The sequence below is a fragment of the Rhinoraja longicauda genome, chromosome 9 (genome assembly GCF_053455715.1).
Source record: "Rhinoraja longicauda isolate Sanriku21f chromosome 9, sRhiLon1.1, whole genome shotgun sequence".
Classification (NCBI taxonomy): Eukaryota; Metazoa; Chordata; class Chondrichthyes; order Rajiformes; family Arhynchobatidae; genus Rhinoraja; species Rhinoraja longicauda.
Genome location: NC_135961.1, coordinates 57061782 through 57079053, shown reverse-complemented (window position 1 = coordinate 57079053; position 17272 = coordinate 57061782). Strand labels below are relative to the sequence as shown.

At 48.1% G+C, this 17272-nt stretch overlaps 1 protein-coding gene across 16 annotated transcripts in view; it reads left to right on the top strand.

Annotated features, from left to right (window-relative positions):
• Window positions 1-17272, top strand: part of LOC144596779 (nesprin-1-like) — a 468061-nt gene that overhangs the window by 307772 nt on the left and 143017 nt on the right. For all 16 annotated transcript variants that reach the window (XM_078405564.1, XM_078405576.1, XM_078405565.1 and 13 more), the window contains 8 exons: window positions 795-956; window positions 1754-1948; window positions 3292-3465; window positions 4797-4988; window positions 9112-9246; window positions 9913-10037; window positions 16582-16732; window positions 17109-17249. In XM_078405564.1, coding sequence (XP_078261690.1) covers window positions 795-956; window positions 1754-1948; window positions 3292-3465; window positions 4797-4988; window positions 9112-9246; window positions 9913-10037; window positions 16582-16732; window positions 17109-17249 — 1275 coding nt within the window. The remainder of the gene's footprint in view (window positions 1-794; window positions 957-1753; window positions 1949-3291; window positions 3466-4796; window positions 4989-9111; window positions 9247-9912; window positions 10038-16581; window positions 16733-17108; window positions 17250-17272) is intronic.

The following is a 17272-nucleotide window of genomic DNA, read 5'->3' as shown; positions in this document are numbered from 1 at the left end:
CCGTGTGTTCCAGGCACCCACCACCCTCTGGATAAAAATGAAACTGCCCCGCACATCTCCATTCAACTCTGTGCCGTTGTGCACAAACATATCCACAAATAGAATCAAATTAATACTAGCACATTGATGCAGACTGCAAATTCCTGTTGAGGACAGGGTTGGAGACATTGACATCATCTTGTTATTCTCTGTGATAACTTGTTACTTTTAGCGACAAAACAAGAAACAGAAGCAGATGTGTCTCTTAAATGAACACATTGCTGCAGGATTTCCTTTCCAGCTTGCAGCTTATGTGAAAGATTCAGCTCCAACGCTGGGGCCCCATCAGCACTTTGGGAGTGGGATTTTAAGCCAATCTTTGGTGAATGTTAGGTTTAGTCCGAGATGTGCATTCTTGCCGAAGGTATCTGCCTGCAAAGGTAGACACAAAATGTTGGAGTAACTCAGCGGGTCAGGCAGTATCTCTGAAGAGAAGGAATGGGTGACGTTTCGGTTCGAGACCCTTCTTCAGACATATATTTAAAGCGTTTCAAAGTTATTTTTGGTCAAAGTTATTTTTGGTGTGTGTGTGTGTGTGTGTGTGTCAGTAAGAAGCAAGTACATGAGCCTCTTTTCAATGGTGTTGCCTTGGAAGAAACACCTATCCTCCATGAGGGAATTATTCCATTACCTTGCTGTTCCCACTGGCCCACCGTTCCGGGGAGGGTGTTTCTAGTCAGTGGGTTCTGTAGTGAATGCTGTGAACACGTTACCTGGCCACGCAGTGCGAACGTGAACCCCTCTCCCTGTTGCAGATCAGCGAAAAGCAACGCACCCTTTACGAGGCGCTGGAACGGCAGCAGAAGTATCAGGACTCCGTGCAGTCGGTGTCGACCAAGATGGAGCTGATCGAGGGGAAGCTCGGCGGGTCGCTCCTTGCAGGCGAGAGCCACGACCTCCAGATGGCTGCACACCAGGTATGTACAGGTACTCCTCGACCTATGATGGGGTTACGTCCCGATAAATCCATCGTAAACCGAAAATGTCGCAAGTCGAAAACGCATTTAAAATACACCTGATCGCGTGACCGGGGGCTCGCTGCGGCTCGCTGCCGTGGCCCAGCTTTTGCACCGTCGTGAAGTCGGAATATCGTAAGTCGAAGCATCGTAAGTCGGGGAGCATCTCTGTATGTCACTGTTTAATCTAGCGTCCTTCTGCTGCTGGACACTAGGGGGCAGGGTGTGGTGGAGACGCCCCCCCAAACACCACCCTAGGGTACCACGAGTGGCAAGGGTGCCGGGTATAATGACATTTAGAGACACAGAAAATAGGTGCAAGAGGAGGCCATTCGGGCCTTCGAGCCAGCACCGCCATTCATTGTGATCATGGCTGATCATCTACAATCAGTAACCCGTGCCTGCCTTCTCCCCATATCCCTTGATTCCACTAACTCTCTCTTAAACACCACCATATACGACACTGATGAATGTACGCAGAGCCTCTGAGAATGTCAGGAGAATTTTTGCACCGTTCTTGTTTTGTATGTGTTTTTTTAAATTTTGAATAAAGTTTATTTTGATTTCAATTTTTTTAAAAAAATGGCCCTGATTAGTTTACCCGCTGTCAGTGGATTCTCCCCTCAACGAGGTTCATCTCTAAATCACTGACGGTCTCTGCTCCCTGAAGCACTGGCACAGCTCAGTGTCGAGCTCGGCGTCCCGAGGGTTTCCATAGGTTCGCGTCTTAACGGGTGTCTGCCATGCTTGTGTCGCAGGGGCTGATGGAGGAGATCGTGACGCTTCAGGATGAGATCAACGAGCTGCAGATCTGCTTTGCAGAAGAGCTGGTGTCGGATACGGCGGATGCCGACACCGCCGACCAGCTGGCCATGCAGTCCACACTGACCGTCCTGGCCGAGAGAATGGCCACCATCAGGATGAAAGCCTTGGGGAAGAAGCAGCTTCTGGAGGTTTGCGGGCTCTCAGTTTACCTTATTTTCACTTTCTTGGAGGCTTGTGCTTTTTAGACAGCCGTGGACTGCAGACTGATCGAGACACTTGGCAGAGTGCTCCTCCAGAGTAGATCAAGGGCGGCACAGTGGCGCAGTGGTAAAGTTAGAAACATAGAAAGGTGCAGGAGGAGACCATTCGGCCCTTCGAGCCAGCACCGCCATTCATTGTGATCATGGCTGATCGTCCCCAATCAATAATTTGATTTATTCACAAAATGCTGGAGTAACTCAGCAGGTCAGGCAGCATCTCGGGAGAGAAGGAATGGGTGACGTTTCGGGTCGAGACCCTTCCCCAATCAATAACCCGTGCCTGCCTTCTCCCCATACCCCTTGATTCCACTAGCCCCTGGAACTCTAACTCTCTCTTAAATCCATCCAGTGATTATGCTTCCACTGCCCTCTGTGGCAAAGAATTCCACAAATTCATAACTGGGTGAAAAAGTTTCTTCTCACCTCAGTTTTAAATGGCCTCCCCTATTTTCGAAGACTGTGGCCCCTGGTTCTGGACTCCCTCAACATTGGGAACACTTTTCCTGCATCTAGCTTGTCCAGTCCTTTTATAATTTTATATGTTTCTATAAGATCCCCTCTCATCCTTCTAATCTCCTGTGAATACAAGCCTAGTCTTTTCAATCTTTCCCTTGCTGCGCCAGAGACCCGGGATCAATCCTATCTATGGATGCTGTCTGTACAGAGTTGGTTCAATGAGGTCAAGTGTTTACAGGGATAATGGTGCAAGGCAAAATGGTTTCAATGATTCAACTAAAAGAACTTTTCACATCGTAGAAACTAGGAACTGCAGATGCTGCTTAATACACAGAAGGACACAAGGTGCTGGCGTAACTCAGCAGTTCAGGCAGCATATTGAGGTACTCAGTCTGAATAAGGGTCTCGACCCGAAACGTCACCTATCCATTTTCTCTCGGGATGCTGCCTGACCTGCTGTGTTACTCCAGCACTTTTTGCCCTGAAAGTTTCACGTGAATGGCTCAATGTAGCAGAGATGTGACCTGCATCTGTTGTGTGAGAAAACGGGCTTGGTGGTAATGATTTAAGCTAGTTAACCACAACATTCAGACTCTTCTGTAAACAAGAGATGCTGATCCTCAAGATCTTCTTTACTGTCATTGATATGTAATGGAAAGAAGTAGGAATGAGGGGGAGGGGGGTGAATTAAAATGGCGACTGGCTGGCGGTGGGACGGAGGAGATTGATGGGCTTGAAGACTGAATGCAAGGTTTAATAAAAGCACCCATTCACCAGTGAATTTTTAACAAAAGGGACCCCATCTTCTCCTTTAGGAGAGGTTGAATGACCGGGTGGAAGAGCAGCGGCAGATCCAAGCCCTGCAAATGTATCGTAGTGAGGCAGATGAACTGGCCAACTGGCTGCTGATGACAAAGGCCGCACTGGATGCTGCTCTGAACGTCCCCGGAGAGCATCTGGACATGGAGGAGCAGCTCATCGACTGTCAGGTATCGGCTTAAGCTTGGAGAACTTCAAAGGGCCGCACGGCAGCGCAGCGGTAGAGTTGCTGCCTCACCGCGCCGGAGACCCGGGTTCGGCCCTGACTACGGGTGCTGTCTGTACGGAGTTTGTACGTTTCCCCATGACCGCGTGGGGTTTCCCAGGGTTCTATGGTTCCCTCCCACACACCGAAGACGTACAGGTTTGTAGGTTAATTGGCTTCGGTAAAAGTATAAATTGTCCCTAGTGTGTAGGATAGTGTTTGTGTGCTCTGATTTCTGGTCGGCGAACACCCGATGGGCCAAAGGGCCTGTTTCCGCACTGCATCTCTAATGTAAATAAACTAATGTAAACTCTTATCTGTTTGCACATAATCCATATCTCTCCATTCCCTCCATATCCACATTCATATCCAGCTGTCTCTTAAATGCCACTGGATGAAGGATAAATGATGAGGACTAAATGTTGGCCAGGGCTTCCAGTTAATAATCTGTGGACCTATTTGATGACAATAGACAATAGGTGCAGGAGGAGGCCATTTGGCCCTTCGAGCCAGCACCGCCATTCAATGTGATCATGGCTGATCATTCTCAATCAGTACCCCGTTCCTGCCTTCTCCCCATACCCCCTGACTCCGCTATCCTTAAGAGCTCTATCTGGGAGCTCTATGAAGTAGGATGTTACCTTAAAACAAAAATGTTTGTTCATAAATGTTTGTTCGGCACAGTAGCGCAGCGGTAGAGTTGCTGCTTTACAGCGAATGCAGCGCCGGAGACTCAGGTTCGATCCTGACTACGGGTGCTGCACTGTAAGGAGTTTGTACGTTCTCCCCGTGACCTGCGTGGGTTTTCTCCGAGACCTTCGGTTTCCTCCCACACTCCAAAGACGTACAGGTATGTAGGTTAATTGGCTGGGTAAATGTAAAAATTGTCCCTAGTGGGTGTAGGATAGTGTTAATGTACGGGGATCGCTGGGCGGCACGGACTTGGTGGGCCGAAAAGGCCTGTTTCCGGCTGTATATATATGATATGATAAGTTTTAGAAGCATTCGGCCCATGGAGTCGACTCCACCATTCAATCATGGATGATCTATCTTGTCCTCTCAACCCCATTTTCCTGCCTTCTCCCCATAACCCCTTACTAATCAAGAATGTCAATCTCTGCCTGCAAAATACCCAATGACTTGGCCCCATTATGACTGGTTTGAGACTCCTGATGGGGCGTGATTCAGATTGCTGCGAGCTCGGTTGGTGTGGTGGGCCTCGGGAGCGGACGCGATGAGCTGCTCCGTGTACATGGGGAAGCAGGCTGAGTTGCCCCTCTTTCTCCTCTGCTGCAGAACATGCTGATGCAGATTGAGCGGAAGGTGGCCTCCGTGTCCGAGCTCTCGGCGAACAGCGAGAACCTGCTCATGGAAGGGAAGCCCCAAACCCGGGAACAGGCCGAGCATCTGACGGACAAACTCCGCAACCTGAAGGGAAGCTTGGTGGAGCTGCAGAAAATGTTGCAGGACAAAAGGATCGGTATCAAAGTAAGGCTGGGAATCCCATCCTCTTGCTCACCGCATTGCACACTTTGTCCACTCTCGGCGGGCGCAGTGGAGGGGCTTTATCCAGGGGCAGCAGGTAGAGCCGCTGCCGCCCAGCGCCAGAGACCCAGCTTCGATTCTGACCTCTGGTGCTGTCTGGTGTGGAGTTTGCACGTTCTCCCTATGGCCGCCTGGATTTCCTCCGGGTGCTCCGGTTACAAGGATGAGTGGGTTTGCCGATTAATTGGCACTTGTTAATTGCTCCTTGTGTGTAGGGAGCGGATGAGACAGTGGGATAACATGGAACTCGTGTGAACGGGCGACTAATGGTCGGTGTGGACTCAGTGGGGCAAAGGGCTTGTCTCCATGCTGTATCTTTAAACTAAACTGAAGCCTGTTTGCCATGCCCTGCACTGCCATGCCCTGGCCTGCCATGCCATGCCCTGCCATACCTTGCCCTGCCATGCCTTTCCCTGCCCTGCCCTGCCATGCCCTGGTCTGCCCTGCCATGCCATGCTCTGCCATACCCTGCCATGCCATGCCCTTCCCTGCCATGCATGAGCAACCTCTACCACAGACACTTTACCACACAGCTTGTGCTCATTCGTTTGAGGTTGCTAAAATACCCTTGCGGATGAAGCATTCTACATCTGGCACTGTGGTTAGATGATGACGTGGGAACCAGTTAGTCAAAGGATTGGCTTGATTTGACAAATACCAGCTTGCTTTAATACCAGACATCCAGTTCAATTGTACCTGACTGTCACATGCACCTAGGTACAGACAAATTGTTTGTTTTTGCATCCAATACACAAAGAGTCGTCACATTTCTGGCACCGGAAAAGTTACAAAAGTACTCACTAGAGTCATGGGTAATCTACCTTCGATTTAAACCAGCATCTGCAGTTCTTTCCTACTCTGTCGAGACATGTTTGCTCTCTTTGCTCTCGGTGGCACCCCCCCCCCCCCCCCCCCCTGCTCTGGGTCCCTCTTTGGTTCAGTGCCCCCCCCCTCCTGCTGGGTCCCTCTTTGGTTGGATGCCCCCCCCCCCACCCTCCCTCGACAGCTCTCCCATTCCGGGTCCTTCTTTGTCCCTCCTCGGCCCGACCACCTCTCCGCGGTCACAGCCCACAGCCACTGACTTTAATTTGTCCACTGTAGATAGCGGGTATTGTTTTAAGGACTGCTTGCGTTCAGTGTAACGCCTGATACTCCTGTGACCGTGTCTCGCCTATGTTTCCTGTCCCGCTCAGTTTGCTGCACAGACAGGATGTGTACACAATAGGAAAGGAGTAAAGTGCACAGTTGCTAAAAGGTATGATGCAACAAATGTCTGTGAATTTATAATTCCCTAAACATTACAATCAACATCTGCATGTTTCATAGGTTCTTAGGTTAGGTTCATAGGTTAACTAAGTCTGGGTGAGTGACTTAGAGTTGTAGAGTCATACAGTGTAGAAACAGGCCTTTCGGCCCAACTTGCTCACACGGGCCAACATATCCCATCTACACTTGTCCCACCTGCCAGTGTTTGACCCAAATCCCACTAAACCTGTCCTATCCATGTACCTGTCCACAGGTTTCTCAAATGTTGCGTTTGTGTGACCTGTTTGAGCTGTAATTTCTATCTAATGCATCGTACTTTTGGACATGAAATTTATGTTTCTCCCTTCCCCAAGCTCCTGTTCCCTCAGTTGCTGAAACAAAAGCTTTTCACGGTATGCCGGTACACATGACAATAATAAACCTAAACCTCATCACTCCATGTAACCTTCCCAGCTCCTTCGTTTTATCAGTCACACTACCTGTGTTCAGTTTGAAACTTCTAATGATTTTGCGTTTAAATCAATGAAAAGTCGCTGTGCAAACTTGTTCATGTTCTGCGCCCTCATTTAGCTTTTGTACAGATGCGCACGGATCAACGAGGGAGGTTAGTGTTATCCCAGCCGAGCTGTAAACGACATTGCTGAGTTCAATCCGTTATTATGATTTCATGTACATGGAAATTTATACCTTAAAAAAAAAAGGTTACTCAGCTTCCTGGGCCTACCTAGTCTGGTGTGCTGATCTCATTGGGGGCTAGGTTTAGTTTCGTTCATTTGACACATGTACTCGGGTACAGTGAAAAGCTTTTGTTTGTGTGGTATTCAGTCAAAGAAATAACCAAACACAAATACAATCAAGCCATTCAGTGCACAAATAAAGGATAGAGGGTCCAACACTTAGTGCAAGATGTAACTCTGAAGTCCGATAAAGTCCGATTAGAGATAGACAATAGACAATAGGTGCAGGAGTAGGCCATTCAGCCCTTCGAGCCAGCACCGCCATTCAATGCGATCATGGCTGATCACTCTCAATCAGTACCGCGTTCCTGCCTTCTCCCCATACCCCCTCACTCCGCTATCCTTAAGAGCTCTATCCAGCTCTCTCTTGAAAGCATCCAACGAACTGGCCTCCACTGCCTTCTGAGGCAGAGAATTCCACACCTTCACCACTCTCTGACTGAAAAAGTTCTTCCTCATCTCCGTTCTAAATGGCCTACCCCTTATTCTTAAACTGTGGCCCCTTGTTCTGGACTCCCCCAACATTGGGAACATGTTTCCTGCCTCTAATGTGTCCAATCCCCTAATTATCTTATATGTTTCAATAAGATCCCCCCTCATCCTTCTAAATTCCAGTGTATACAAGCCCAATCGCTGCAGCCTTTCAACATACAACAGTCCTGCCATTCCGGGAATTAACCTAATGAACCTACGCTGCACGCCCTCCATAGCAAGAATATCCTTCCTCAAATTTGGAGACCAAAACTGCACACAGTACTCCAGGTGCGGTCTCACCAGGGCCCGGTACAACTGTAGAAGGACCTCTTTGCTCCTATACTCAAATCCCCTTGTTACGAAGGCCAACATTCCATTGGCTTTCTTCACTGCCTGCTGTACCTGCATGCTTCCTTTCATTGACTGATGCACTAGGACACCCAGATCTCGTTGAACTCCCCCTCCTCCTAACTTGTTCAAAGGTCTCCAATGACTTAGATGGGAGGGTCTTGTCTAATCCCAATCTTCCACAAATTTTGGGACTATAGTGGTTATGTTATTGAGCTTGTTATCCCCAGGACTCCAGCAATAATTCAGAGAGTTCATCAGTACATGAGATGTAGGAGCAGTATAGGCCATTCGGCTCATCGACTGAGTCATTCAATCATGGCTGATCTCAAATGCACTGTGGATCAAATGCACAAATGATCTCTTGCCCTCTCAAATGCCTTCTCCTGCCTTCTCCCCATAACCCATGACACCCGTACTAATCAAGAACCTGTCAAGAGGGTGTATTGGGATCCCAAGATGACACTTTGAGAAATGAATTTGTTTTTAGAAATAATACCAGAAGGGAGAGGAGCAGGAGAAGGTCATACATTCTCTCGTGGCTAATCCACCGTTCAATAAATATGGCTGATATTTGACCTTGACTCTTTTTTTCCTGCCCATCACCCTCCACTCCTCTGTTGTTCAAATGTGTGGCAGAGAGCGCCATGCTCAGACCAGGTATCTTAATAGGGTGGTCTGGCTGAGCACATTGAAGCCGGAGGGCTCGACATCAAGTTCTCCAGCCCTAGCTGGGCAACTCAGCAAAATCAAGGACGAGTCACTCCCTTTTCTCCCCTCTTATCCTGGTGGCACAACGGTGGAGTTGCTGCCTTTCAGCGCCAGGGACCCAGGTTCAATCCTGACTGCGGATGCTGTCTGTACGGAGTTTGCACTTTCTCCCTGTGACCTGCGTGGGTTTGTGACGGGCGTTCCGGTTTCCTTCCACATCCCAAAGAAGTGCGAGTTTGTAGGTGGATTGGCCTCTGTAAATTGTCCCTCGTGTGTCGGATAGAACCAATGTACGGGTGAGTGATGGTCAGCGTGGACTCAGTGGGCCAAAGGCCTGTTTCCACAGTACCTTTAAACTAAACTAAACTAAGAACAATCGAACCATTGAAGCCGATAACATTTGAGGTCCTTCAAGGTGATTACATTTCTATTAAAAAAATTTAAAAAATGCATTCAGAGCGAAAAAAAAGAGAGCTGGATTGGAGATGTTGGATGCGATAGGCTGACCATGTGTTTTTCTTATAATAAAGGATGGTGTGGTTCAGGAGAAGGAGGATATGGAAACGGATTCCATGCTCCATGCAAGCCCCAATTTCCAGGAATGGCTGGTTCAAGCACGAGCCACTCGCTACCAAAACCAGCAGAACAGTCTGCAGAGACAGAAGGCAAGTAGCCCGGGGTCAAAGGTTGTCGTAGGTTCATGGGTCATCGGTGCAGAATTAGGTCATTCGGCCCATCAAGCCTACTCCGCCATTCAATCTGATGACGCATTGTACGCATGCCCATGGAAGGGTATTTGCTCATGCAATCTCGGTGTGAAGAAAATCTTCTGTGCAAAGCATAGACACAAAATGCTGGAGTAACTCGACGGGTCAGGCAGCATCTCCGGAGAAAAGGAATAGGTGACGTTTCGGGGCGAGACGCTTTTTCAGACTGTCTGAAGAAGGGTTCTGACCCGAAATGTCACCTCTTCCTTTTCTCCAAAGATGCAGCGTGGCCCACTGAGTTACTCCAGCATTTTGTGTCTATCTTTGGTGTAAACCAGCATCAGCAGCTCCTTCCTGCACACTTGATGTGAAAATAGTTAGATCCTGATAAAAATGTAGCTACAAAATGCATAATACACAAGCTGGAAATAAGGAATGAAAAAGTTGGAAGCACTCAACCAGATGATCTGCTCGAAGAGAGGAAATAAGTGGACCTCTTGCACAGACTGTATGTGGACTCTGCAGGCAAAATGAGAGCATCTCTGTTTTTTGCTGAAGGCGCTGTCTGCTCTTTGCTCGTATTTCATTATAGTCGAGGCTGAATGTGCATGAATATGTCCACAGGAGCTGGAACAGCAGCTTGCAGAGCAGAAGAATCTGCTACGGTCGGTAGCCAGCAGTGGAGAGAAGATCCTGACTCAGCAAAGCAGCGTGGAGGCTCTGGGTGAGGAGCAGAGATCACAGGGCAGGTGAGCACCAATTTGGTTTTTGCTTCTGTGACCCGAGTTTAAATGGAGGCTCTAAGCCTGTTGAATCTCACTAGACTAACATTGCAAGATCAGTGGGTGGCAACAGTGGCAAAGCGTAGAGTTGCTGCCTTACAGCGCAGAGACCCGGGTTCGACTCTTGACAATAGACAATAGACAATAGGTGCAGGAGTAGGCCATTCGGCCCTTCGAGCCAGTACCGCCATTCAATGCGATCATGGCTGATCACTCTCAATCAGTACCCCGTTCCTGCCTTCTCCCCGTACCCCCTCACTCCGCTATCCTTAAGAGCTCTATCCAGCTCTCTCTTGAAAGCATCCAACGAACTGGCCTCCACTGCCTTCTGAGGCAGAGAATTCCACACCTTCACCACTCTCTGACTGAAAAAGTTCTTCCTCATCTCCGTTCTAAATGGCCTACCCCTTATTCTTAAACTGTGGCCCCTTGTTCTGGACTCCCCCAACATTGGGAACATGTTTCCTGCCTCTAATGTGTCCAATCCCCTAAGTATCTTATATGTTTCAATAAGATCCCCCCTCATCCTTCCAAATTCCAGTGTATACAAGCCTAATTGCTCCAGCCTTTCAACATACGACAGTCCCGCCATTCCGGGAATTAACCTAGTGAACCTACGCTGCACGCCCTCAATAGCAAGAATTGACTACGGGTGCTGTCTGTTGGGAGTTTGTACGTTCTTCCTGTGACCGCAAGGGTATTCTCCGGGTGCTCCGGTTTCCTCCCTCACTCCAAAGACGCTCAGATTTGTAGGTTAATTGCCGACTGTAAATTGTAAATTGATGGTCGTGTGCAGGAGAGTGCTCATGTACAGGGTGATCGCTGATCGGCGCAGACTCTGTGGCCCACTGCCTGTTTCCACGCCGTATCTGTAAAGTCTAGAAGCTGAGTTCCAATAAATCATTTTTGTTGACAACATGTACAGAGGGAACTTGTATTGCAAGTTCACAACTCCCTGAGTAGAACAATGTAGCATGGTAAAGAAGGCATATGGTGGGCAAAATTAGGGCACATGGTATTGGGGGTAGGGTACTGACATGGATAGAAAATTGGTTGACAGACAGAGCAAAGAGTGGGGATAAATGGGTCCCTTTCGGAATGGCAGGCAGTGACCAGTGGGGTACCGCAAGGTTCGGTGCTGGGACCCCAGCTATTTACGATATACATTAGTGACTTAGATGAAGGGATTAAAAGTACCATTAGCAAATTTGCAGATGATACTAAGCTGGGGGGTAGTTTGAATTGTGAGGAAGATGCAATAAGGCTGCAGGGTGACTTGGACAGGTTGTGTGAGTGGGCGGATACATGGCAGATGCAGTTTAATGTAGATAAGTGTGAGGTTATTAACTTTGGAAGTAAGAATAGAAAGGCAGATTATTATCTGAATGGTGTCAAGTTAGGAAGAGGGGATGTTCAACGAGATCTGGGTGTCCTAGTGCATCAGTCACTGAAAGGAAGCATGCAGGTACAGCAGGCAGTGAAGAAAGCCAATGGAATGTTGGCCTTCGTAACAAGAGGAGTTGAGTATAGGAGCAAAGAGGTCCTTCTACAGTTGTACCGGGCCTTGGTGAGACCGCACCTGGAGTACTGTGTGCAGTTTTGGTCTCCAAATTTGAGGAAGGATATTCTTGCTATTGAGGGCGTGCAGCGTAGGTTCACTAGGTTAATTCCCGGAATGGCGGGACTGTCGTATGTTGAAAGGCTGGAGCAATTAGGCTTGTATACACTGGAATTTAGAAGGATGAGGGGGGATCTTATTGAAACATATAAGATAATTAGGGGATTGGACACATTAGAGGCAGGAAACATGTTCCCAATGTTGGGAGAGTCCAGAACAAGGGGCCACAGTTTAAGAATAAGGGGTAGGCCATTTAGAACGGAGATGAGGAAGAACTTTTTCAGTCAGAGAGTGGTGAAGGTGTGGAATTCTCTGCCTCAGAAGGCAGTGGAGGCCAGTTTGTTGGATGCTTTCAAGAGAGAGCTGGATAGAGCTCTTAAGGATAGCGGAGTGAGGGGGTATGGGGAGAAGGCAGGAACGGGGTACTGATTGAGAGTGATCAGCCATGATCGCATTGAATGGCGGTGCTGGCTCGAAGGGCTGAATGGCCTACTCCTGCACCTATTGTCTATTGTATGCTTGACGTCATCAGTCAGGACTAAGATCCAGGAGATCCTGTTGCTATTGTATAAACCTTTGGTTGGGCCAAATTTGGAGTATTGTGAAGATAAACACAAAGTACTGGAGTAACTCAGCGGGTCAGGCAGCATCTGTGTAGAAAAAGATTGGGGGACGTTTCGGGTCCGGACCCTTCTTCAGTATTGTGTGCAGTTTTGGTCACCCCATTCCAGGCAGGATGCGGAGGCTTTAGATGCAGAAGAGGTTTCCTTGGATGGTGACTGGATTGGAAAGTATTAACTATAAGGATTAACTATCAATCTGAAGAAGGGTTTCGACCCGAAACGTCACCCATTCCCTCTCTCCTAGATGCAGCCTGACCCGCTGAGTTACTCCAGCATTTTGTGATACCTTCGATTTGTACCAGCATCTGCATTTATTTTCCTACACAACTATAAAGAGAAGTTAGACAGAATTGATTTTTCCTTTTCTCTCTGGAACCTAAAGTAATTGGTTGACAGTTTTATGTTTGTCATCTGGGCTCTTAAAATGTCCATTTCTACTGTGTTTGCCGATCCACATTGATTAAGATTAGGATTCCGGGTAGAATTAAAGTTTGTCTCGGAGCAGAGCCAGTGAAAGACGCTGAGACCTGCTCCCACCCTTCATCTGTACGTGCAGCCATGGCTTCTGTGGAAGTAAGAGAATGTGAAGAAACCCAGGGGCAGCTTGTGGCCTCCAGATCATGGTTCCATCATCAATTGTTGGGATTTTGTGACTCATTTTGTTCAATAGACAATAGATAATAGGTGCAGGAGGAGGCCATTTGGCCCTTCGAGCCAGCACCGCCATTCAATGCGATCATGGCTGATCATTCTCAATCAGTACCCCGTTCCTGCTTTCTCCCCAAACCCCCTGACTCCGCTATCCTTAAGAGCTCTATCTAGCTCTCTCTTGAATGCATTCAGAGAATTGGCCTCCGCTGCCTTCTGAGGCAGAGAATTCCACAGATTCACAACTCTCTGACTGAAAAAGTTTTTCCTCATCTCAGTTCTAAATGGCCTACCCCTTATTCTTAAACTGTGGCCCCTTGTTCTTGTGAAGCTTGATCGCTGACAAGGCGCCAGAATTGAGCGCCCTCCGACACGTTTAAAGACCAGTTACTGAGTTACTCCCTCACTTTGGGTTCTAGGATTGAGAAATAATTTTATTTTTATGTCTATATATATATATTAGGAGTGGCCATTACTGCCAGACAACTATCTGTGATCTTAAGCTCCGTTTTTCTCTCTCCGTTAGTAGAGTCCCACTGCTCTGCAGTTAGAAAAACATAACACAACCTAAGAAGCATTATATCCTTCGAGCTACCACATTAACCCATTTGATCTCACCCCATCCATGAAATTCCCTTTGTTCGACCTATCCCTCCCCTGTAGACAGGGCGGCACAGTGGCACAGCAGTGGAGTTGCAGCCTTACAGCGCCAGAGACCCGGGTTCGATCCTGACCACGGGTGCTGTCTGTATGGAGTTTGTATGTTCTCCCTGTGACCGCGCGTGCGTTTTCTCCGCGTGCTCTGGTTTCCTCCCACACTCCAAAGGCATACAGGTTTGTAGGTTAATTTGGCTTCCTGGAATGTTGTAAATTGTCCCTAGTGTGCAGGATAGTGCTCGTGTACGGGGATTACTGGTTGGCGAGGACTCGGTGGGCCGAAGGGCCTGATCCGCGCTGTATCATAGAAACATAGAACATAGAAAATAGGTGCAGGAGTAGGCCATTCAGCCCTTCGAGCCTGCACCGCCATTCAATATGATCATGGCTGATCATCCAGCTCAGTAACCTGTGCCTGCCTTCTCTCCATGCCCCCTGATCCCTTTAGCCACAAGGGCCACATCTAACTCCCTCTTAAATATAGCCAATGAACTGGCCTCAACTACCTTCTGTGGCAGAGAATTCCCTAAAGTAAACTAAACAAATCTGACACCACCTCTGCAACTGAAAATTAAACCTTTCTTGCTCTCTTCTGACAAGGACCTTGGACCCACAATGGTGACGTCGTTCTCGTCCTGCAGATGCTGCCTGGTCTAATGAGCACGGGCCAACAATTCTGTTTTTATTTCAGACTTGCATTTATTTATTTTCTGAGTTGTCTGTAATTTACCTTTGTCAGACTAGAGGTATAGTTAGACCAGCGTTACTTGTCTTTGGGGCTCATCACAACTCTACCCCAGTCCATTTCCTCACCCCTCCTCCACCAACAAGCCAAATCTTGGTGCAGCATTGTCAGGGGTGTGATTGGGTTCAGTGGCCAAAAGAAAAGCCAGCAATCGTACACAGATCAATCGTACACAGATCCATCCAGCACAGGGACAGGCTCTTCGGCCCGCAATATCCGCGCAGAACATGATGCCGAGTACAACTAATCTCCTCTGCCTGCACCTGATCCGTATACCTCCATTCGCCACACATCTACATACCTGGCCAAAACACCACCATCACATCTGCTGCAACCACCACCCATGGCAGGGGCACCCAGCACTCTGTGCATAAAACAACTTGCCCCGCACATCGCCTTTAAACTTTGCCCCTTTCACCATAAGGCAATGTGCTTTCTGGTCTTTAACATTTCCACCCTGGAAAAAAAATGTTCCGACTGTCTACCCTATCTATGCCTCTCATCATTTTATACAGTTCGATCAGGTCTCACCCCCAGCCTCCAATGCACCAAGGAAAACAATCCAAGTTTGTCCCCAACCTGTCCTTATAGCTAATGCCTTCTAATCCAGTCAGTATTAGAGCGACTAGGCTTGTATAAACTGGAATTTAGAAGGATGAGAGGAGATCTTATCGAAACGTATAAGATTATTAAGGGGTTGGACACGTTGGAGGCAGGAAACATGTTCCCAATGTTGGGGGAGTCCGGAACAAGGGGCCACAGCTTAAGAATAAGGGGTAGGCCATTTAGAACGGAGATGAGGAAAAACTTTTTCAGTCAGAGAATTGTGAATCTGTGGAATTCTCTGCCTCAGAAGGCAGTGGAGGCCAATTCTCTGAATGCATTCAAGAGAGAGCTGGATAGAGCTCTTAAGGATAGCAGAGTCAGGGGGTATGGGGAGAAGGTAGGAACGGGGTACTGATTGAGAATGATCAGCCATGATTACATTGAATGGCGGTGCTGGCTCGAAGGGCCGAATGGCCTCCTCCTGCACCTGTTGTCTATTGTCTATTGTATGTTTTGATTAGAAGGTATTCGTGCTTCACACAAGGACCATCTATAAATTGTGCAGGGAGTTGACATGTTGCTGGTCGTAACATCATAAGATCATAAGTGATATATGAGTAGAATTAGGCCATTCAGCCCATCAAGTCCACTCCACCATTCAATCATGGGCGATCTCTCTCTCACTCCTAACCCCATTCTCCTGCCTTTTCCCCATTATCTCTGACACCCTGGTCACCTCTGTCATCCTGGTCACGAGGAAGGGTGGGCCAAATCTAGACAGTAGTCAGAAGATAGACACAAAATGCTGGAGTAACTCAGCAGATCAGGCAGCATCTCTGGAGAAAAGGAATAGGTGACGTTTACGGTCGAGACCCTTCTTCAGACGGAGAGTCTCGACCCGAAACATCATCTATTCCTTTTCTCCCAAGATGCTGCCTGACCCGCTGAGTTATTCCAGCATTTTGTGTCTATCTTCGCGTGTAAACTAGCATCTGCAGTTCCTTCCTACACATCTAGGCAGTCATCAAATGTTTTTTCTGAGGAACCTGTTCAAAGCCAGTTGGGAAGGTGGAGAGGGCACCACTGACTCTTCAGTGAAGGTCCCCAGATGTGCAGTTTTGGTCTCCAAACTTGAGGAAGGACATTCTTACTATTGAGGGCGTGCAGCGTAGGTTCATGAAGTCAATTCCCGGAATGGCAGGACTGTCCTACGTTGAAAGACTGGAGCGACTGGGCTTGCATACTCTGGAATTTAGAAGGATGAGAGGGGATCTTATTGAAACATATAAGATTATTAAGGGATTGGACACGCTAGAGGCAGGAAACATGTTCCCAATGTTGGGGGAGTCCAGAACCAGGGGCCACAGTTTAACAATAAGGGGTAGGCCATTTAGAACGGAGCTGAGGAAAAACTTTTCAGTCAGAGAGTTGTAAATCTGTGGAATTCTCTGCCTCAGAAGGCAGTAGAGGCCAATTCTCTGGATGCTTTCAAGGGAGTTAAATAGAGCTCTTATTGATCGCGGAGTCAGGGGGTATGGGGAGAAGGCAGGAACGGGGTACTGATTGTGAATGATCAGCCATGATCACGGTGAATGGCGGTGCTGGCTCGAAGGGCCGAATGGCCTACTCCTGCACCTATTGTCTATTGACTTTGCTTTTCCTGTTTTTTCTCAGCGAGGCTGCCCCGCTGGGGTCTCTATCGCAGGAGCTGGGCTTTGAGGGGGAGAAGGTCTTTGCCTTGCAGCAGCTGAGAATGAAATGGCAGAACCTCCATAAAGAGATTAGCAGCAAGCAGAAGATGTTCACAAATACCCTGGAACACCAGGTAACTACAACACACAGCATCCCCACTGCTCATAAACTTCTAGATGAATGAAATTGAACTTGTAGAGTATCTTTCACAGTGCTAGTAATTAATTACCAGGAACTTAACGTCAATGAGGACCCCTTTAAGAGTGGTTACAATCAGTGGCTCGACAACTGATCGAAGCAGAGTTTAACGAGGTAATGTGTTCTGGGTGATCGCTGGTCGGTGCTGACTTAGTGGGCCGAAGGGCCTGTTTCCATGCTAAAAGTCTAAAGTGTGCCGGTGTAGTAGTAATTGTACCACCTGATGGAATGCCATATTGTGTCACCTTTGTTTGACTGCAGTCTGAGCTACACCTGTATTTGACGATGGTTTCTTCTTTGTGTAACATCAGCAGGTGTATGGATTGGCTGGCGGGGTATCGAGTGGAATGTCTTTCTTCAAAGGGGAATCTCAGACGTTGGACAAGTCCCTAGAAGCTGTCAGGTCCCTGTTGACTGACCTGAGCGAAGCTTTCCAAGATATTTCCACGCAGGTATGGTCTCACCCAGCCCTCTC